The sequence below is a fragment of the Coloeus monedula genome, assembly GCF_965178545.1.
Source record: "Coloeus monedula genome assembly, chromosome: 2".
NCBI classification, from domain to species: Eukaryota; Metazoa; Chordata; class Aves; order Passeriformes; family Corvidae; genus Coloeus; species Coloeus monedula.
Window position 1 is genome coordinate 40,530,946 of NC_138782.1, and position 23,626 is coordinate 40,554,571.

At 41.7% G+C, this 23,626-nt stretch overlaps 1 protein-coding gene across 5 annotated transcripts in view; it reads right to left on the minus strand.

The window, feature by feature from the left end:
* Positions 1-23,626, minus strand: part of AGPAT4 (1-acylglycerol-3-phosphate O-acyltransferase 4) — a 76,169-nt gene that overhangs the window by 19,714 nt on the left and 32,829 nt on the right. For all 5 annotated transcript variants that reach the window (XM_082277218.1, XM_082277220.1, XM_082277217.1 and 2 more), the window contains 3 exons: positions 16,931-17,100; positions 5,935-6,096; positions 3,642-3,795 (listed from right to left, as the gene is read on the minus strand). In XM_082277218.1, the coding sequence (XP_082133344.1) occupies positions 3,642-3,795; positions 5,935-6,096; positions 16,931-17,100 (486 nt within the window). The remainder of the gene's footprint in view (positions 1-3,641; positions 3,796-5,934; positions 6,097-16,930; positions 17,101-23,626) is intronic.

Below are 23,626 nucleotides of genomic sequence, written 5' to 3' on the forward strand. Positions count from 1 at the left end.
TCTGACTGTCCTCTTGAATTTCACACATTATTTTGTGGCCATGGTGGATTATGCCAGGGTGATTCACTTACAAATCAACATCCAGGCAATGAGTATGGCTACATGCACCTTCATACGAGCACAAAACAATCTGAAGATTGGAAAAGGGAGGGGAAGGTACAGTGAAATTCACTGTACTGCTGATGTGACACCATCTTGACACAATCCTTTGATTTAACACTTCATTAATCTGGCCACCTTGAACAAAAACCACTCATCCTCTCCAACTTGGTAACTTGCTCTGGATGATGAAGAGAAACCCACTTGAAAAAAAAAAATCCAGGACTAAAGTACAGCTCATGGGAAAAAAAAGTCATTGCAATACCCCAAAACACTGTCATACTGAACTCTGCAAAAATATCATCCTGGAATTTATTCTCATGCATTCCCTCTAGGACAACAGTTCCCAGGCATGCACAACTGGAGGAAAAGGTACAAAACAAAACCTGGGCTTATCTACAATCCATCATGAAAGATATTTTTAAGTACAAGCCTTAACTAAATAAAAGCAGCTGAAAGGAACTGCCTGATATTCAGCCAGGCAATAAAAGTAACAGCTAAATATATCTTTTGCAGTATTTATGACATCTACTTTTACTGTAAGTAATGGATGAGTGTTTGAGAAACAGATTTGTATTTGCATTTGCTTCCATGAACAGTACAGGTAGCAAACAGCAATTTATTAAGACAGTGAACAGCCTCTAGAAACTAAGTTCCTGGGGACTGCATCTGTAAAACCATACTGGTAGGGATGGTCACTGACAAAAATATCAGAACAAATTCAGAAAATATTAAAAGCATTTCTTTAAGAATTAAATTATGTACCGAGATCTGAATTTGTGAAAGTCAGTCTTGGAGGAAAAAAGAATTCCATTATCACTTATGAAAGAAATTAGTAAGGAGGGAAGGTTCTTTCCTTGTTATTTTGCATGAAAGGTATTTTTATCCAAATACATCTGCTTATGCTGACAGATATGGCATCACTGGTATGGAGGCAGCTTCCAGTGTATGCACATTAAATAAACTCCTTCTGAAACTAAGCTTTTCAGAACAGATGGGCTTGCCACTCTGATGTCACCAATGTCTATTTCCAACTACTGCAGAACTACTTCAGAACTCCTTCCAGAGTGACTGCAGCAGGTAGCACTAAGAGCTGATACAAAGTTTTGAAGAGGACCAATCTGGGATCACTGCTGCCATGGGTAAATTACATCTACAGCCAGAGAAACCAGCATCTACCTATCCTATAATATTACCGGTTCTGACAAGCTGAATCACATCCTTGTCAGAAAGGAGGAAAAAAAATGGGACAGCAGCTCTGTCACATGCAGCTGTGAACTGGTCCCAAACCTGTGACTTGGCTTCACTGCTACATCGTGCTGCCCCTACATCCCTTCGCAAGGCACTCCAGCCAGGCCCACCACCCTTGCGGGAGAGCAGAAGGTGCATTAGCCTAAATGGCAGAGCCCAAAATGGGACAGGCAGCTCAGCACTAGTCTCTCACTTTTAAAGATGCACAGGGATATGACCTAATTTCTAGACAGAACTTAAATTAGAGATTAGATCATGGACTGTCAAAAGAGACTCCCATCACATTCTCTATTCAAAAAAATCCACGGACTTCCTTATTATCTGTACATAATAATGCCACAAGGAGTTCTAAAAAATAAGACATTGTTTTCAGATGCTCTTCACAGGTACCCCTTATCTCTATAAGAGAGAAACAAGTAGTAATCCAGGCAGTAACACTTCTATCTCCCTCTCATTGCAAAAAGTAACAAGGCAAGTAAAGCAACAAACCTAGAAGAACCTGCAACACCAATCTGGGGGTCATCAAACCTTCAGAGGTTTGTTGGTTGAATTTTTAAGATCCGACAGTTTTTGCTGAAACTCTATATAAGAAGTTATGACTCTGCTTCTCCTTGAACCCTCACAGGGAAATTCTACCTTCTTACTGGCCTTACACTGCTTGATCTAGCAAGTTACAGCTTCTGGATTGAGGTAGTGACATACTCCTCTAAATAAGTAAGTCATCTAGCAACTCAGTCTTCTTTTTCTGAAGGTATTTCAAATATTTAGGCTACTAGTAAGTGTTATGGTAGTGTGTCACATGAATGTCCAACACTTTTTATAAATGTCACTGGGGTTCCCTAAAATTGTTTCCTTTTGAAATGTTTTCCCACAAATCAGTCCACCATCACACCATATTTAGCTTGCATTATGTAGAGCAGTGAAAAGAACAAAATCACCACCAAAATAACCTGTTTCTGATTCCCAGCTCATGGCATTAGAGGCCGTAGAGTTTTCACTCATCCCTTCTTCTGTGCCTCAAGCCTACTACCCCCTGCCCTCAGCAGAACAGTCACCCTTACTCAAAAGGCAAAGCTAATCCATGCTCTTAAGGGGGTTGCTGGATGCTTCATGTAACTTACCTCTTCTTCATGGATCAGAAAGGACCCAAGCTATGTTATCTATCTTGGGGGCAGAAAGTTGTGGGTGCCTGGGAAGCTACAACAGAGGTATGATCTACCTGGCTTCCCAGAGGATATGTAGAAGAAATACGAGAGACAGCAGGCGAGCTGACTGGGAAGCTTTTAGACAGCAGCTATCCCAGATATGCCACATGAAAACATGTCTTTCAAAGACAAAAGAAGTTTTTACATTAGCTTCAGTCAAGCTGGAACATTTTCTTCTAAACCAGAAACCACTTTTGTCTTTCTCACATATCAACCGTCTAACACACAAATCTACCAGGCCCCAAAGACACTGTAACATTATGGCTACTTAGCAGTGTCTTTCCTTTGCCCGTGAAAATACACAGCAGAAGACTTTGATACATAGTATTAGTCAAAGAATATCACTTCAAAGGCAACATGTACAATATTCTTACTGATGTCACTTTGAAGCTGGCAAATGCAAGTAACCAGAAATAAATGGGGAACTCAAAACAGTATTAACAAAGAGAAAGTTACTTATGTTCTGTAATGCAGAAATTGTTTATAAATTTCACCTACATATATCTTCTGTCAAGATCTACTCCCCTTCCTCAGCTTCGCTAAGAAACTCTAAAGAGCAAATCTACGCAGAAATTTAAAGTAGAATATTTTTTGATTTAAAAATTACATTATTTGAGGTAGATATTTACCACAAGAAGATATTTTAAGACACACTGCCTCAGATTCTCTACTGATGCATTTACTTTATTTAGAATAGGATTGCTTAGCAAATACTGAGAAATACTATCCTTTGACAATAGGTACAAAATACACAACAAAATATGTACCAATGGGTACAAAATATGCAATTGAGATTCCCCAACACAAAGTCACACTTAACACAACGAAACAATAATAAATTAAAACCCAAAAACCCCAAACAAAAAAACTCCCACAAAAACCAAACCAAAACAAACCCAACCAAAACCAACCTCACAAACTGATCCATGATTTTGTTACTAAAACCAAAGGCTAGCAAAAAAACAGTCTGAAAGCATCCCAGGATTTTTCTGCTAGGACACATGCTACAGGGAAAAGAAAAGCATGCAAACTGACAGCAGTTAGAGGAAATAACCATTTAGCATTGTCCCCTGTGACTTTCCTTACCTACATTTCTCAAACACTGCACGGTGACAGCAAATCCTTTCGTTCGTGGCAGGAGGTGGTACTTGAGCTTGGGCAGACCTTTGGCTTTGGCTACCTGCATGCTGATCTGGTGCTTCTGTTCTGTGAACCTTGTGCCCTCACAATGAATCAGGAACTAAAACCAAGAGAGAACTACTGTTAGACAGAAGCTCAGGTCTTCTGCTGACTGAGCAGAGGTCTCTCTAATTCTCACCAGCAGAGCCCAAATTAACACTGCTCGCAGGGACAGGTGTAGCCACATACACATTTAGGTAATTTATTTGACTGAAGTAAAAAATCCCAACCAACCAACAAAACCCCCCAAAACCCCAAATCCAAACTTGCCATCCAGTTTGAACTTCAGCCTTTAGGCTTTAACATCTGCTCTGTTACTTGCCATCAGAATTACTTGATTTCTCTAAATGAGTCACTCCATCTCTAATGAGCTGTTAGAAAACACTCAGAACATACTCCCATTGCAAATCTCTGATGGTGAAGTGTTCAAATATCATGGCATCTAAAACTTGCTAAGTGTATAAACCAAACACATTTCTAGGAAATGCTTCAGTGCCCAGCTTGTTTGCCCTCACTCCAACTTGCTTGCTTTCCCTATGGCACACGAGGTCCATGGACAACTTCAGACAGTTGATGCCAATGAGAGAGTTGGTAACAGACATAAGGCAGCAGATGCAGGATAACTGAAAGCCTCATGCTCTTATGAACTATACAGTGGAAGTGCTCAGACATGAATAATTACAATCTTGCCACTGGCAGGCTGGGGAGAGCACACAGACCTTTGGAGATTTACCACTTGCTCATCTGCTTTCTGCCAAGCATGAAGGCAAACTAACACACCAGAGAGCACTGCCAAATCACACAAAGTAAGTCCTCATAACCATAGCAAAAATGTAGCGAAAAAAGACAGAGAGATTGAAGAAACTAGCTGAGCAGCCAGCTTCAGTTCTAGCTCATCCAAGAGTGCTTTTACTCGTGTATCGCAAGCATGTTATTCAGATTGATGAGACATAGAGAAACTGATGAGAGGATCTCTCTAGTTCACTTAGCACACTTTGCCTGTCTACCCTTCCACGGTGCTATTGTTGTGCCTTTTGACATTATGTCATCATACAAAAAGAAATTAAAACTCCACACTGCAGTAACTCCAGGTGTGCATCAACAATTATCACCCTTACACAGGTATAGCTCCTTTTTAGCAATCACTCTACAGGAGTATCTACAGGATGGTGGTGGCTTGTGCTCATTGATTAGAGTTGAACTGCCTACATGTATAGAAAGTCACAGAGCACAGGCAAATCTCTGGAGAGAAAGTGAAACTAAAACCGCAGAAGCACCCCTTTGCTAGACCTCCTGTCACTGAAGTCACTTAAACATTGAAGCACAGAGATTAGTTTTGATTGCTTAGTACTCATTTAAATCAATGACAATTAAAAAAAGAAGTTTGTTTCAGAGTATGAAAAATACAGCATATACATCTTCATGAGGAAACAGCAATAGTTTCTGTAGGGACCAGGGAGGCTGCTTAAGACACCATTTCTTTAACCGAATTGCACTCTTGCCATCACTAGCTCAGAAGAACTACAATTTTTATGATTTCTGAGAAGAGAAAAAATTCAAAGACTTTTCATTCTCAGATAAGGAAATGCCAGGTGGGGTCAATACTAAAAATTATGGTGATGCAAAAATTGAGTTTCTTGTTACTGAAAAGTGACACCAGTTCTCTCCCTGGAACACAGCTGATGGCTCCAATGGGCCACTTCTCTGATCAGGTGGCTTCCACTTCTACTGGGCCATGTCCAACCAAACACCTTCCCAGGAATGACAGCATCACAGGAAGGAAAAAACACTAGTATGAACTCTGCAATCTAAGGTGAGAGGGGAGCTTAGGTAAAGAATATAGCTGATGTGCTTCAATACAACATTGTCACATGCATCTGTTACATAGCCATGAACCCCTGCATCTACCCCTATCCAGCTCCTGTATTTAAAGGACCACAAAATTTACTGAGTGGATCACAGTGCAGGTATTTTTGCAGTAATATCTGCAGGGCTCCATACTACAGAGAAGAAAACAGACAACACGGTACATGGGAAATTCCAGAGAGAATTCAATTGAGAGTATTCTCCTGATACTCCCAAGGAAGTTAATGAATCAAAAGTCTCAGGAACAACCTGGTAAGCATCACATATTGCCTGTGCCCCTTATTGCTGCCGAGCACTATGGCACCTCACACTCCATTTGTTAGTCATCACTCACCCAAAAGTTTTCAGGGTAGTCCCGGAGATTCAGCAATTTCTGTACAACTGTTTTCCGATCTTCCTCCCACTTGCGCTTGCAGAAGACTATCTCTAGGAAATACCACATCCAGCCAATGATAGGCATGTAGGAGAGCTCCTTCTTTGCAAGCACTTTGGAACTCTGCAAGACAGAATCAAAACAAGTAAAACAGTGTTAAACCACTTCAGAGTTCACTGTGGGTACAACACTTGCACAGTTAGACACTAACATATCGATTCACTTTGACCAGACCCAGTTTTAACACCAGCATGAAAGCAAAACAAAAATAAGTTTCTCTCGTATGACAGAACAGTCAAATCTTATCTCAGGTATCTGCATGGAAGACTTCTAGAACTAAATATATATGAGTGTGCGTTTCTCTATCCTACCCAAATGCTGAAATCCAAAAGGGAAGCCAAATTCCTTCAAACATGGAGGAATCCATGCAAACAACCCACGCCATATCAATCAAAACTATTAATTCAAGCAGATTCTGGCATTGGCAGCTCAAGTTCCTTTAAGATACCTTGAAACTATATTTCTCCCCAAAGAAGGGGCATCGCATGATAAAAAATAAAAAAGAAAAAAAAAGAGAGAAGCAGCATCTCAGAGCCATTGCAGCAGAACATACTGATGCTATGCACACATGGTTCACCAACAGAAGAAACTTAAAACTAGAAACAACAGCAGCAATAAGAATACTTCATTTGTGTTTAGTTTTGTTTATGAAAGGGCAGAAATACTTACAGTAGTGGATTTCTCTTCAAAGTATGCTTCTGCAGTAGGAAAAAACAAAAAAGCACTCTTCCTGTCTCACAGGTGTGACAGACACTGAAGTGACTGGTCCAGACATTCCACAAGAAGGCTGTGATTTATCAAGCATTCAACATGTTCTGTAAATTAATCCTACTCCAGAATTTAACTCTGTGATCATCTCAGAGTAACATCCCCTAGGGCAGGAGAACTGATTCCATGTGCTCCTTTCCTGTCTTCCAAGCCAGCCTACCTTGGTGAGCTATCTTACATTTCACTTGGTTATTTAATGAATAAAATGGCACGTGTGTGTTGTGTTCATATAGAAATTGTTGCTTCAGCATTTCTTAAAAAACAGTGACATTTCCTTAGAAGACAGATAGGGGTAATTACAGTCCTGTTTCTGACCATGGTATCATTATAAACTAGCCCATCAAAATGCTCTAGATGGATTCCAGGACATGGCATTTGACTAGAAATTACTTACTGGTAGAAGTTACCATCAACAGAAAATATTTACTTTTATTTTTTCAGTCACTCTTGTTCATTTGGCTGCTACAGGGAGAGACTTGACCTAATTCTTTATCTCAGCTCATTTTTTTTTATCTGCTCTCCTCCCTTGAGAAGGAAAACACCTTAAATAATTAAGCTATCTAAAAGCTCCTAAGACTGGAAGGCAAAGGCAAATCACACAGCTTCACTAGCAACTGTTACACAGAAGCAGAACAGACGATGACAGACAGTTCCATTTCTAAAAATGCAGGAACCATCTCTATCAAATGATTTAATGCTTTGTAATAAAAGTGCTCCCTCTTGAGCATTTGAGAATTTCATAACTTCAGTGATGGGCTCAGATCAGGACTCCAAACCCACTGCTCCCCTGAGAAGCAGCTGTAGTAATTTCAGTTTTGAGCTATGTTGTACATTAGTCCCTATTACATGACAGCAGCAATGCTGAGCCCAGCCTCCTCTTTCAGCTCCCCAAACTGGGCAGAGAAACAGGCTCTCCTTTTATTACTTTCCAGCACAATGAGGCCAACAGCAGGCCTGTCACCACCACCCCACCACAAAAGAGGAGAAACCTCAAAATGTTCTTAAAGTTTATTTACAGTAAGTGTTCAGTATCATAAGAACTACCACAAACTAATCTAAGTGTACCCTGCATAGAGTGCACAAGGCCTCCAGAGCACAGTGTCAGAACAATGTAACAGTCCACCTGCAGACTTTAAAATGCAGGAATTATAATCCAAAAGGCTAGCTAAAATGACAATTTCACCATACCTATTTTCTACTGCTTTTCATATTTTAAGCCGAGCATGAGTTACACAAGAGGCAGGAGAGAAGTTGTCATTGCTTTCCTGCACCCCCCTCAGTGAAACCAAGAAATGATACTGTGAGCTAAGGTGTTCCATAGCACAGGTACAACCACAAAAGCACAACAGATGCCTGGACTCCTCCCTGGGCTTGTTCTTATTCTTTTACTGTGCTGATGCATTTTTAAAATTTAAGAGCGCTCTTTCAGACATGTGTGAGTATGACTCCTTAGATGAATATAAAAATAAACTAAATCACCTCATACTATTTTATGCACCCATCTGTTCTAGGAGTAGAAGGAAGGCTAATGACAGAATTAGAGAAAGGAAACTCCTCAGTGCATTATGCTGGCAAGACTGTTCTTGTGCAGGAGGAATACATTAGGCCTCCTCTCAGAAGCTGCCATACAGACTGAGGAATGAGATGCTGGAAAGCAGCACTGGAGGAAGTGACCTGGGGGTCCTGGTCGATGTCAGGGTGAACATGAGCCAGCAGTGCCCTGGCAGCCAGGAGGGCCAACCCTGTCCTGGGGGGCATCAGGCACAGCATTGCCAGCCAGGCAAGGGAGGGGATTGTCCCGCTCTGCTCTGCACTGGGGCAGCCTCACCTCGAGTGCTGGGGCAGTGTTGGGTGCCAATATGAGGATATGTAGCTATTAGAGAGTGTCCAAAGGAGGGTAATGAGGATGGTGAAGGGCCTTGAGGGGAAGCTGTATGAGGAATGGCTGAGGGCACTTGGTCTGTTCAGCCTGGAGAAGAGGAGATCTCATTGAGGTGAGATCTCATTGCAGTTACAACTTCCTCATAAGGGGAAGAGGAGGGGCAGGCGCTGATCTCTGTGGTGACCAGTGACAGGATGTGAGGGAATGGCCTGAAGTTGTGTCAGGGCAGGTTTAGGTTGGATATTACGAAAAGGTTCTTCACCCAGAGGGTGGCTGGGCACTGGAACAGGCTCCCCAGGGAAGAAGCCACAGCACCAGCCTGACAGTTCAAGAACCTGGACAACACTCTTGGGCACCTGGTGTGATTCTTGGGGGTGGTGCTGTGCAGAGCCAGGAGTTGGACTTGATGATCCTTGTGGGTCCCTTTCAACTCAGCATGTTCTGTGATTTTGTGATCTCTCCTTCAATAACTAGAGCTACAACTGTTTCAGTCATCTACCCATGCACAGCTCCCATGAAAATACCGGGGGGAAAAATGCAACTCTAGTTGACTTCAGCCACTAACTTTTCCTTTACTAAAGTGCTTTGGTAAATATGTGACACTTACCGATAACCTTCAGATGCAGCTTTTTCAACAGAAAAATAATCATTAAAAAATGCTCATTTATTCCACATAAGATGCCTTCTTAAAGGAAGACAAACATTTTCAGTGCTCAGAACTGTGTAATTTCAACAGATGTTTAATGAAATTACTGCTGGACAGGGACAACTTATCTACAATACTAATGTTTTAATCCAGGTTAATTTATTTTGGCCAAGTTTGTTCAAATGAAACACCCATTCTCCTTTTGTGAATGACTGCACCAACATCACTTTAAAAAAGTATTTTTACAAGCTTGCTGTAGTGCATTTGCCCAACTATGCTGTCAAAGAAAGAAAATCTTGATTTTACATGTCCAGCCTCAGTTATTCAACACTTCTTGTTTAAAGAACACAACAAACAGCATGAAATCAACGTGCAAGCTGCAAGTGTCACACAAAATTTGTTCCTCAGTTTTAAAACAAGTTCATTGTAGCTGAAAAACCATTAGCAGCAGCAATTTGCCTCGTAAGTTATTTTCTCCCCAGGCTGCCCTCAGCATTGACATACTTTCGATGATTCTGACTGCTCTACTTTTGAAATATACCACTCCTTCATATTAAACTCTCTGGGACATCATGATGGCAAGGTATATTTCTTTAGTCCCTCAAAGCCATCATTCCAGAAATTTAGTTATGCTCCTAATTCCTCAGGTTTCATATTGAGTTAAACTTCTCCATGTTGGAAAGGTAACACAGCAATATTTTGGAAGATATGTGCCCAAGCACATGCTAACATGCTGTGATAAATGCAAATAATAAAGTACTTTCATCTGCCTACAAGAACAGCTACATATTTTAGAATCACAGAATCTCTTCACTGAGATTATGATTATCAAGTCCAACCATCATTGGCATCACCTGGCACTGCCAAGTCCACCACTAACTCATGTCACAAGTGCTATGTCTGTGAACGTCTTTTAAATATCTCCAGGGATGGTGGCTCAGGCACCTCCCTGAGCAGCCTGTTCCAATGCTTGATAAAACTTTTAGTGCAGAAATTTTTCCTAATATCCAATCTAAACCTCTGCTGGCGCAACTTGAGACCATTTCCTCTCATCCTATCACTATTACCTGGGAGAAAAGACCAACTCCCACCTGGCTACACCCTCCTTTCAGGGAGTTGTAAAGAGCAATAACATACCCACTGTGCCCCCTTTACTCCAGGCTAAGCACAGTCAGCTCCCTCAGCCACTCCTCACAGAACTTGTGCTCCAGACCCTTCCCCAGCTCTGTTGCCCTTCTCTGGACACACTCCAGCACCTCAATGTCCTTCTTGTAGTGAGGGGTCCAGAGCTGGACGCAGCACTCAGGGTGTGTCTGTCTGCCACGTACAGAGGGACAATCCCTGCTGTGGTCCTGCTGGCCACACTATTGCTGATACAGGCCAGGATGCCACTGGCCTTCTTGGCCACCTGGGCACATGCTGGAACATGGTAAGTGGCTATTGACCAGCACCTCCAGATCTTCTACCACCGGGCAGTTTTCCACCCACTCTGCCTACAGCACTGCATGGGATTGTTGTGACCCAAGTGCAGGACCTGGCACTCGACCTTGTTGAACCTCATACAATTGGCCTTGGCCCACTGATCCAGCCTGTCCAGATCCCTCTGCAGAGCCTTCCTGCCCTCCAGCAGATCAACACTCCCACCAAGCTTAGTGTCATCTGCAAACTGACTGAAGGTGCCCTTGACCTCCTGATTCAGATCACTGATAAAGATATTAAGCAGGACTGGCCCCAAAACTGAATCCTGGGGAATACCACTTGTGATCTGCTCCCAAGTGGATTTAATTCCCTTCACCACCACTCTCTTGGCCTGGTCATCCAGCCAGTTTTTTTACTCAGAAGAGTGCACGTGTCCACACCACAGCAGCTGGTTCAGTGGGACACCTTCTCCAGCTGGCTCTTTCACCAGCAGTATCAAGAGGTTATCTTGCACACCCACCAGGAACCTCCAAGACTGCTTCCTCTCCACTGTGTTGTATTTCCAACATATGTCTGGTAAGCTGTAGTCCCCCAAAAGAACAAGGATTACTGATTGTGAGACTTCTCCCAGCTGCTTATAGAATACTCCTTCTGCCTCTTCATCATGGGATGGGTGGTCTGTAAGAGACTCCTACCAAGGTATTTGCCTTGCTCGCTTACCCCCCATTCTTACCCATAAACACTTGACTTTTCATCACCACTGTCCAGATCTAGACAATCAAAACACTCCCTTACACACAGGGCTATCCCACAGGGCTTGCCTATTTCTTCTGAAGACCTTGTAGTCATCCACTGCAGCATTCCAGTTGTGCAAGTCATCCCACTGTGTTTTTGTTACTGCAGGTACATCGTTTTCAAGCTGCACAATGGCTTCCAACTCCTGTTTATTACCTACACCATGTGCATTGGTGCAGATGCACTTCAGTTGGGCTCTTGATCCTGGCACCATTTTTTTGGGGAGAAGTCCCAATTTCTATGTGACCATTATCAGGCACTTCCATGGCTTCTAATGCATCAACAACCCTCCTACTTTTGCTGCAGCTTTGACATCCTCCACCTCCATGGAGACATCAGACCAAAGAACCTCACTAGCACACCACCTCTCAAGCATCGGCATGCCACCCCCAGACTTATCTCTAGCAAGCCCGATTTTGTCCCTTTACCACTTCAAATCTAATTTAAAAATCTAATAATATATTAAAATGCACAAACTAAAGAACACAAACTAATGCGCTCACACACCTATTAATCCCATACAATAACATAAAAAAGCATCTTCTCACACCTACATCCAAGGTCACACTCAGCTTTTTCCAACAGCTTCAACATAAGCAACTCTTAAGCAAAATTAAGTTTCCTGACATATGGAACAGACAGTTAAGGTTAAAACCAGCAGGTTTAGCTTTAAAGCACAGACAATTTTTGCCAATATTAATGTCTTCATCTCAGACAAATGGTTATTAAAATTACTAGGAAAGCTATTTTATTGCTGCTTCATCAGACCAAACAACAAAGCAGTGAATCAAGGCAGGGAGCATATTAAAGTGCTTTTGGTGAGAATCCTGAATAACACCTCCCTCCTCAGAACTTGCCCACATCCTGATTTTAAGTTCTGGTGTCTGGCAGGTCTTTTTTCAACAGGATGGTTAGCAACACACCTTGAAGAAACTAAATGCTACTAATGCATTTGAATGGGGACGCAGTGGCTAGTGACCCCACTAATAAGGTAAATCCTAGGACTGGAATGTCATAGACAGGAAAAGGGAAGGACACAGCAGAGAGCAGGGACCTGTCACCAAGACCATGCTTCTATTTACAGAACACAGCAACACACAGACACCAGAGTCAGCATCCCATCCGGCCATTGCACCAGCATGGGGTGGAAAAACAGAGCATCCACAACACATACAACACATCCTCTGTGGCAGGAGGAGGCAGGATTCAGCTGTCCCCACAGACATCCATGCTGCCCATGGCAGCATGATGCTGACTTGACATCAAGGACCCCTACGCACCCTCCGTCCTGCATGCAACACTGAGGTCTGGCAGCACAAGGAGGCGGGTACGGGTGGTTGATCGGTGTCAAGGACCGGAAACAAAACAGGAAGAACCCTTCATAAAAACCGCACAAGTGGAATAGAGATGTAAGTGAATGATTGTTTGGGCTGAATGCAGGTTTTCCTGAAATCCCTCATGACTTTTAGTTTTTGTGAAGTTTGCTTCCTTCTATTTTCCAACAACAACTGACAAAATCATGTAAGTTTTGGTGCTGCAGAGTTACACATCTGTAACTCCAGCTGCACAGAATCCAACAACAGCTAGCAAGATTCTCAATAGCTACAGTGACTTGCAAGAGTAAAAGCGAGCATAGCATTGCTTCTTCATGGGATTTTCTCCTTCTCCACTACAAATGAACAGATCTCTGGCTCTTACTCAGTACTGTCAACCCTGTGCGTCCTTGTCTTTTCAATGGGTTCTCCAAAAAGTATCATACTAATGAAAAAAACCTAAAAGTAAAATAAATGTAAGAACTGTCATTCTTTTTCTTTCCTCTTTATTCACACATACTTCTCAAATTCTTAGCACTTTGGTTCTTTTTGCTAAATTTTCTTCCACAGCCAGTAAAAACCCTTCATGAAAGCAGAGAACCTCATGCCATACAAGTGCAAGATTTCAGTCCTTAGAACAACACTCAGGTTCACAAACCTAAAAAACAGGCAAGAGACTCTGCCACTCCCACTCCATCTCCCAAAAACAGCAAAAAACCCCCCCCAAACCAACACGGATAAATTGAAACCACCCTGATAGAGCTTTATAAACCTGTAGAGATTATGGCAATTTGGCTTTAAGGAAAAAGTCAGTCCAGGAGACAAGAGATAAAAGAAGGGACAAATGCACAGATTAAATGTTTCAACTAAGACCAGGAAGGGCAGTTTTCAAAAGGGAAAGACTTTTTTTAGGAACCAAAGGGACAAGATAGGTTTAAGGATGTTTAATATTGTTTTCAAATAAACAAAAGCTATGTCTGGATTTCAGCTGGAATAGAGTTAATTTTCTTTCCAGTAGCTGTGCTTTGGGTTTAGGATGAGAATAATGTTGGTAACACATGGATGTTTTAGTTGTTGCTAAGCAGTGTTTACACTACATCAAAGACTCTTTGGCTTCTCACCACCCTGCCAGAGAGTAGACTGGTGGACACTAGGAGCTGGGAAGAGATACAGCAGGACAGCTGACTGAAACTAGCCAAAGGGATATTCCATACCATATGATGTTATGCTCAGTATATAAACCACGGGGAAAGATGGCTGGGGGCTGCTGCTCAGGAATGGGACTGTGGTGAACAACTCCACTGTGGATCACTCGTTTTATATACTCTGATTCTTTTACCACCATCATCATTATCATTATTTTTGCCCCTTCCTTTTCTGTCCTATTAAACTCTATCACAACCCCCAAATTTTGCCCTCCCCCAATTCTTTCCCCATCTCATGGGGGGCAGGGAGTAAGCAAGTGGCTGTGTGGTGTTTAGCTGCCTGGATGGTTAAACCATGACAACTAAGCAAAAAATTACAACATTTAATGGCTTCATTAAAGAAATGTTCAAGCTGTAAAATACTGAGAGTTTGAACACATGCTTGTGACACTCTTAAGAGCACTACTGTTGTCTGCCAGAGCTGCAGGGCACAGCTGAATGTCACAACAAAAGCATTCTGTCTGCCTGCTGCAGCCAAGCACAGCCAGTTCCAACTCCTTTGGCTCCAAGCTGTCTTCACCTTTTCCCTCTTCACCCTCCCCAGTCATCTCTCCTTTCTTCATTGGATTAGTTAAGGCAGAAAAGAGACAGAGAGGTTATCTAAAACATTGCAAAACAGGGCACACAAACATCCTAATAGATGCAGGAGACTACATGTGCAATATTTCCTTTTCAGCTGCAGTAGACATGAGATCAGCTGAGTAAGGTGTTGGCCGACACCCAAGGTTTGCATAGAAAGTTCACAGAGTATACAATTAAACATCATTAAATATAAACACCCATTGGCTCACAAAGGCCCAGAGCTACAACACACTGGAGGCTGCGACACCTTAGAAAGCTCTCTGTATACTTGGCTCATTCCTGTAACTCTTTTCCTAAACATCAGCCCTCAACATAATGGTTCTTACATTCCTAATTGTGCTGCCACACCATGCCCCAAAACTTTGCACAGTGGAAACTCACGTAAGGCAGCACAAGTCAAACCAACCTACACTCCCCATCACTGCACAATCACCTACCCATGCACTGACCCAAGAGAAGTGCCAGTATACCAATACAGACAATCCAATCGGGAAAATGACTGTTCGGCATTTTCCATTCCTTACGCTTTTTACAACATGGCTTAAGATGAACTTCGGCTGGTTGCCTCAAGAGGGAAATGCACTGCTTTGTTGAGTAAAGACATCTATGCAAATGAGAGCATGTGGAAACAATTTCTTCCAGGAACAGTTTCTGGGAAGAAAAACCACAGTACATTACTCAGGAGTGAAATAGTTTTGTGTTGGTTTTTGGGTTGTTCGTTTGGTTGTTTTTTGTTGTTGTTTTTGTTTTGTTGTTAGAAAATAAAAAAGCAAAAAAACAACCAACATATATCAGTTCCTAAAATAATCCTAAAATTAGCATAAATGCAAACTGAGTAGTAAATGCAAGCAGCCAAAAAAAGGAAAAAATATATTCAGTGCAGCACAGTAATTTCAACAGTTGTTTCTATGTTGTGGTTTCCTTACATGTAGGGAACAACATAAAAAACTAAAACAGAATCCCGATTAACTTGGAAAACCATAAAAAAAATTGCATGTAGTGAGATTCAATTCAACCACACAGCAACAATGTAAAACAAGGTATTTTTGACCTTGTAGGCCCCTATTACTTTGTACAGAAACAATCATTCCATTTTCTATGTTGGTGTTTTCTGAAGAAGCACCTGGCCTTCAAAAGCACAGCTTTATTCAGAGAACTGAGGCCATTTGGCTTACAAAATTAGACAGACTATACTACAGAGTCACTGTTTTTTGCACTTACATCTGCCTGCTAGGAACAGATTTCCCTACATCTCCTATGTTCCAGCCCATCCTCCAGCTCTGTGCCAAAGTCCTAGGTAATATGGTAGAAGTGTTACTCAGGAGCCAACAGCCATTTTGGTTACAAAAAGAGCCTGTAATGCTTAGGTTTACTTTCCTCCACTTTTAAGGCCCCTTTTTATGCTTTTGTTAAACAGACTGCCATTACTGTAATATGAAAGTGACTGGAGTGGTGCCTAAAAGTCCAGAAAATGCAGAGTCCAAAGGAAAGGCCACAAAAAAATCAGAGGTTTACACAGTCCACGTCAGGACTTTTGACAGTGGCAGTATCAAAGCTAGAAGGATGCTGCAGAACGCTGCAAAAATGAGTCATTAGTTTTTTTTTCTTATGAGGGAGGAACCCTTATTTAAATCCTTTATAGACAGAGAATATCTTCACCACCACAGAATGAAGTCAGGCTGATTTAGGCTGGGCCTTGAATTATGCCCATGATCTGACAGGGGAAACAAAAAAGCAAAACAAACGCAAATGAACTCCTAGCTTAATGTAGCACTGTATTCAACAATGAATAACTCATTCCTCCCCCATCTCTTACTAGCTCTTAGCTGGTCACTGCTTTCACTTAAGATGGCTGCTCTTCCATTCTGAGAGAGGCAAGCTACATCATTCAAACTCTATCTGTGGATTTGTAGGATTACACTGGAAAAAGCAAACAAATTCTGTAATTTAGTGGGAAAGAATCACAGGATAGCTCATTTTTCTGCAGCACAATGAACTGCAATAGTTACTTAGTAAGCACACAGAGAGTAATAACTGTAATGATCTCCACAGGTTGAGAAAATATCTTCTTCATCAGCTTTAACTGCAATGTTTTTAAAATTTCTGTGGTTTCCCAAGCCATCCTGTCTCCACATACTTGTACTGCACTGCTTTAGGTTCACCTCTAATTCTGGACAGCAGCTGGGTGAAATTTGAGCACGGATCCATTAATTCAAAAACACAATTAACTTATTTTGGGCTTTTTTTTGCATCCAAGGAGATTTATTTTAAATACTAAGTAACTCACCCCCAAGACCCCAAATCTCTCACAAAAGTTCCAACCACAGAGAAAGTCAATTTCAAAGTTGTGATTAAGGATTACGATGGCATTCTCCTTCCCGTACTTGTGGTAACTCTCTGGGTCAGTATAAAGGGTGCAATCGGTGCCTGACCACCATTCCAGCAACATCACCATCTCTGAAACAAAGAACAAGAAATACGTGAATGTACACAGTATATGCAAAACCACAAATTAGTAACGTTGAAAACATCAGTCACCTCAATGGCAGGTGGCAAAGAAAGGGCTGTAATGAAGAACACGCAAGAGGGCTGTTTAAAACACAGCTAAGCTGTGTTTACAAGCTGGAAAGTGGTTTCTCAGCAGTATCCTAGTGACTATCATATGCCTTTCATTTCCTATTTGCTTATCCCATTATCAAGCACAGGCTTGTATTGTAGGCTTTGTATTTGTTTTGCTTGGAACTTTAAGTCTGACCACAAGACTTGTGAATCAAACCTTTATTTAGCGAAATCACTCTGGTCTGGGGCACAGGAAGTTGAGGTGAGTCAGTAAAGCCAAGAAGCTCAGAGAGCTCTATCTCCATGGAGATGGAAAAAGAAAATCTAAAAGCAATGGCTCTCCTCAAGCAACCCATGTCTTGAGCTGGGGGTACCATGGGACTAAATGAAAGCTGCACGTCTAGCACTGAAAAGAAGAGGATTTAAGGGACACGTTTGCTTCCGGTCAAAGCTGTCATGGAAGTTCTGAACCAAAGCAAAGGTCTAATGCAAGGGGTTATTCTTTGTTAAGTGAAACGGATCTCCCTCTCAGAGCAGAGCTGTGCCACGTGAATGCCTCTGCTGGAAGGACGAGACATCTAAGATGCTCTCCTGGCTTAAGACAAGCCTGAAGGCACCAAAAATGCTCATTCACCTCAGGGAAGATCAAAACCAGGCCAGGCTTTGAAACACATTTGAATTCCTTTCCATTTTGGTCCCCTACTGGTCACAACTAGTGACAGAAAACAGAAAACAGCCAGGAACAAGTCCACATTTTCAGTCATCATGAGTAAAATTAACTGCCTGAAGCTCTTGGATGACATTCTGCTGTACACTGAAGAACAAGCATTAATGACATGAATGAATTCTATCTAACAGTATTACAGCCAGGCTAATAGACAATCTCTTTTGATTTGATTAAGATAACATTACCTTAATATGATAAAAGTATGTTTATGGTACAGATAAATGACTGACTTGTCAGTCCACCTGCTTATTTCTAATCAGGGAAGGTGACTACTACTGAAGCAGAAGTATATATTACTCAGTATAAGTATATATTATGCATCAAACAATAGCCTGAGATGTGGAGGGAGACCTGAACTGCCATATGCTAACCAGGGAATGGCAGATTTCACTGACTGCAAACTAATTTTCCAGTGAAAGCCAAAGATATCCACATCTCAGTGAGGCAGCTATGAAGACACAGAAGCATATACCTTGAAGACTTCCCCTACAAAGAGCTGCCTTGTGAAACACACTCAGTGTTACATCTTTCTAAGGGTGTAGCTTTCTATTAGATTTATATTGGAAATAAAAGCCCTTCGCTCCCCAAAACACAGCAAAATTGAGTAATAGCTGAGGGAAAACAACCCATCCCACAATGTAATTTGCAAACATTTATGGAATCCACAGTCATATCCTAGGGCAGAACACAATAAAGGAAATTAGTGACAGGATTAGATCTTTTGTTTAACTAAGAATCCAACTAAGAGAAAAAATGACTGTCACATGACTTTCCTTCTTTTTAACACCTACTGCCATTAAATCTATTCCCTAAAAACACACACACAAACAAACAAAGGCAGAGATGATGATGGTAAGGCTCTCTTAACAGAAGAGCCAACTTTACCTGAGAAAAGTCATCCCACTTCAAGTGTGGATTTATTTTGTCTTTTCCTAAGGAATTTGAACAAAACTACTAATATATCATGAATCTCACTATACAGGTGTGCCACATGCATAGAACTCTTCAGTTTTATATATTCAGTTTCAAATACATTCCAAAAAAGCATAGGCAAAATTATTTCTAGATGTACTTTGATTTTTCAGGCTTCACATAAGCAGGATTTTTGTTTGAATAAATACTGCAGAAACAGGTCCCCATCCCTCACCTCACATGCCATCTGTCACTGGTGTGCTCAGGCAGTTGCTGCAGAAACACAAAGCAGGCACTGAACACCGCTGTATTTAAGTACAGTAAATACCATCTGCCAGCCTCTAATTTCTTAACATGTTTATTTCCCTCGTCTTCCCTACTCTTTCTTTCACCTTCTTCCCAGCCTCCTTTCTCCTTGTGGATCTCGAGCAATGATAAGTAGTGTCAGTTTGTGCTACTCTTGCATTGTGTCACCAGCTTACTTCCACAGCCTTCCACGGAAATTTATTACCCAGCAACTCGCTGTGGTGGCTCAGCCACACAAGGTCACTCGTTCACACTCTCCTTCACAGGACACAGATGATCAGAGGAAGTCTCCTCCTTTGTACACCAGTCACACTGAATAAGCAGAAATCAGTTGCATACTGGGAAGAAAAAAAGATTTCTTTGCTCTCAACCAGGGCTGGTCTAAGATTTCTAAGGCTTCTCCACACCCCCTTTGATGAGGTTTTGGAGTTTCAACACCACAACTGAGCTGATAAATACATATTTAAGCACGTCATGAGGGTTCCTACCTTTCAAAGCAATTCCTCCAGTGACACTTTCAAACAATTAAGGCAAAGGAAAGAGAAAAACCAAAGGAACTTGAAATCTCCACTCCCTGCTTTGAAGGCAGAGTCCTTGCAGAGCATTTCAACTAGCTTCAGAAGAAGATGATGGCAGAGAGAAATCATGACTTCAAAGACCTAATATGGGTACCCTGTGTACTTACGAATTTTGAGGGTTTTTTACCTTTCTGAAATAAAAAACCCCCCCTCATCCTGTTTCAAATAATATCCCTACCTCCTGCAAGAGTAGATCATTTTCTAGCCCTTCACTGCACAAATCTGAGTTGCTTCAATGCCTGCACTTCTAGAACAAGTAACTAGAAAAAAAAATCTCCAAGGCAGAGCTGAACTATAAGTCATTATATGAAAAATAACATCTAAGGGAAGAAGGGAAACACACAGACTTTATTGAAACTTCCACCTCAAAGTTTTGCAAGAATGAGTCATTAAAACAGTTAACACTGTTTTTCTGTAGAAGGTGTTAGTAATTCCTTTAGCTAACTACTCCTGATAAGGACCAGATGACCTACTGTGGTTCCTTCCAACCTCATCCATTCTGTGATTATGTGATAAACCATGGAAACATTTGCTTACAAGATTAACTATTAATTACCTATTTTAAAGTGCCATTAAAAGCATAACTCTGTATTGACTCAAAAAGTACAATAATTTGAAGATCTCAAGTACGTGCATAACTATTTAAGGAGCTATAGAACTGCTTCCCTCCATGACACTCTTCATTTCCTTTAATCTCTTCATTTCCTTTAATCTATCAAGGCAACACCAAGAAAAAAAAACTCAAAAAATTCTTATGGGAATACATGGTAAAAGCACAGCAAACTCTCCAAAAGAAATAAAAGCAAGATAAGTGGGCAAGCTGTGACCTCCATTTAAAAGAGCAGACAGGGTGAATGGCTGCATGATGAATGACTGCATTGCAAAGAAGACTGGGGAAAGCATTTTAAGAAATGCAAAAATAAGGCTTAAGACAAACTGACAGACAGCATAGCCTAGAGTCCATGCCTGTCTGTAAGAGAATGACTTGCAATAACTTACTACCTTTCCAGATTTTCAGACTACACCTATTACGTGCACTTTCCAAGCATTTTTCACAGAATGAAGTCTATAGGTAACTAAGGAAAGCAAGTCTGTATCTTCCCCTAGACTACTCAAAAGCCCTTTGTGTATCATAGACAGGGTTAAACCCCTGAATGACACCTACTACATTAAGTGCCTAAGAGGTTTTCAAAATACTTCCAAGTATTCCTTACACAGGCTATTCTAGTGTTGCACTCCGCTGCCTAACCTCACTAGGCATTTATTTCTGGTCTCTACTTCCTTCTTCTCTGCAGGAGCTGCAAGTAATTATGAGGGAAACTTGAAGGCAGGAATTCTGCTTGCATTGATTAGTACATGAAACTGGAGCTCAGAGATGGAATACTGCTACATGTCTACAGGAAAAATTTTCAAAGTAACTTATTTTTATAAAAAACCACCTTTCCTGTGAGGGGGAACCAAAATTAGTTCTTGGGGGGAAAAAAACCCTGCAGCTGGAAAGTCAAGCAATGCCTCTCCCCCTTCCCCAAGATCAGTGGGAGGTCATTCAGGGAGCCCAGACAGACAAGGCATCAATTTCCAGCTTCAGATTCTCTTCCATGCAGGTGTTGCACCAACAAGCTATAATGGAGTAATCTGGTTCACTCCCAGACAAACGTCCTGGTCTTCAACCTGTAGGAAAATTCTTAGGATGACTGGTTTTCTGTGATTTTGTGGGCTTAAACAGAACACCAAAATCCAGCCCCCTCTTTCCTTAGCACCACCACCACGCCCCATTCCCTACCCCCACCATTTACCGCAGCTGGTGGCAAAACCACTGGTATCTTTGGACTTGTTTTCCCCTCCCTTGAAGCTGTCTTGCAGTAAAAGTGCTGGCTGAAGGCAGGGAGGGGTTATGAGGAATCAAATTTAAAAAGAAAAACAAACAAGCAAAAACCCTTCCCTCTTGCCTTCAGGTCTGGTTTTGCAGATTTTTGCCCCATTCTCCATGGAAGATCCTATAAGCAACTCCTTTGAATAACACTTCAACTAATTACATGGCTGTGCTTTTAAGGACCGAAATCACCAACAGAGAGGAAGGAAGAAATGGTGACTTTTAATTCCTCACTCATCACAGTAAGTTACTGGACGTGCTTGCAAGGACAAAGATAAGCACAGCCCAGCCCCTTCATATATTCAGGTTCCAAGTCACATTTCAACATTTGCTTGCAGGAAATTATTTTAATGTACTTTTCTTCAACAATCATACATTCCAACACAGGCAACGTGCTGCATTTGCCACAAATGACTGAGGACAATATAGCATATGCTTATCAAAGTAGTCCAACAAACAGTGAAAGAAACATACTGCTTGGCAAGTTCCTACAACACCAGCATTTGTTTTGTAGGGGTGTGAAATCAGGCAGTTGTACCTCTTCCGGATGTGGTTTCTTGTTGTCAGAAACACCACTGGCTTTTTCTACTCTGTGCAGAAGCAGCAGCACAGAAGAACTGCTTAGCAAAGAACAAATGGTTACAGTTCATTCACTGCAAGTCACTGTGCAAAAGGAACACCAGTCTCCTTCCAGTGCTTTCTTTTTAGCAGTTTCCTATACACATGCACACACTCCCCCAAAAATTATTTTCTAATTTATGCATCCTTGGCCTACTTGTAGGTTTTATTATTTTAAGCCTGCATCTTTAAGAAATACTGTTCCTTCCAAGCTATTTGAATAAACCATTCACTGTTACAAATGGTACATTATGATCAGTAGGTTTATTATGGAGACCTCAACATTCACTTCTTCATGGGAATTAGTTATCAGTAGAAGGGAGATGACAGCCTGAAAGGAAGGCTAAAGCTACCAACCCCAGCTAGCGGGCGATCCTGAGAAGCTTGTGGGAAGAAGCGACTGACCCTCTTAAGGTAGAAAGTAAACTGAGAAGAAGAAACACGTATCTGTCCTGAGCACACATATATGTTTTCCATGTTGGTGGATTCACATGAGTAACTTCTGCTTCCTCTCAGAAACAGCCTAATCTCTAAATACTCTAAAACCAGTCAGAAGATAGCTGGAAAGGATTATTATGAAGCTATTGTTTATGTCACCTCCACGATGCCTGTGTACCTACATGATAGTATTCCAGAGACAATTCTGTCACTGTCTGTTCTGTATCCCTACTCTCCCTAAATACATACATACCAACTCTCTTTCCTCTGACAGGCTAAATGGGTAAATAGATAAATTAACCTTCAATTTAATCTGAAATTTATCTGACTATTCCAATTTCTCTTTTAAACTTGAGGGTGGCTTTCTGCATGCAATTCCTTTCCAGTTTTTCAGGTATGTCACAACTGGTCTAATAAAAACAGTACTTTTGACTACAAATCCTTTACATTATCCATTTTCCTTAACCCTTTCCCAGCTGTGCTTAGCCAGACAACATCATCCCAAATAGTAAAGACCAGACATGCTGCAGCCTCTGGTTAACCGTGAGGACAGTGCCTGTCACAGTACTTCATGATGTCTAACAAACAGCACTTCTCACAATTCCCACCACATCCACAGCCCGTGGAGGAGCCACACAATGGAGCAGGTGGATGCCTGCCTGAGAGGAAGTTGTGACTCCATGGGAGACCTGTGGAGAGAGGGATCCTGCTCCTGCACTGGAGCAGCCTGTCCCTGAATGACTGCACCCCATGGAAGAGTAACCCATGCTGCAGCAGTTTTGGGAGGACTGTCTGTCTGCGGGATGGACTCACATCAGAGAAGTTCACGGAGAACTGTCTCCTGTGGGAGGGACCCCATGGTGCAGCAGGGGAACGACTCCTCTCCCTGATCAGCAGGAGAAACCACGGGTGATAAACTGACCATAACCCCCATTCCCTGTCTCCTTGTGCCACTGGGGTAGGAGGTAGATC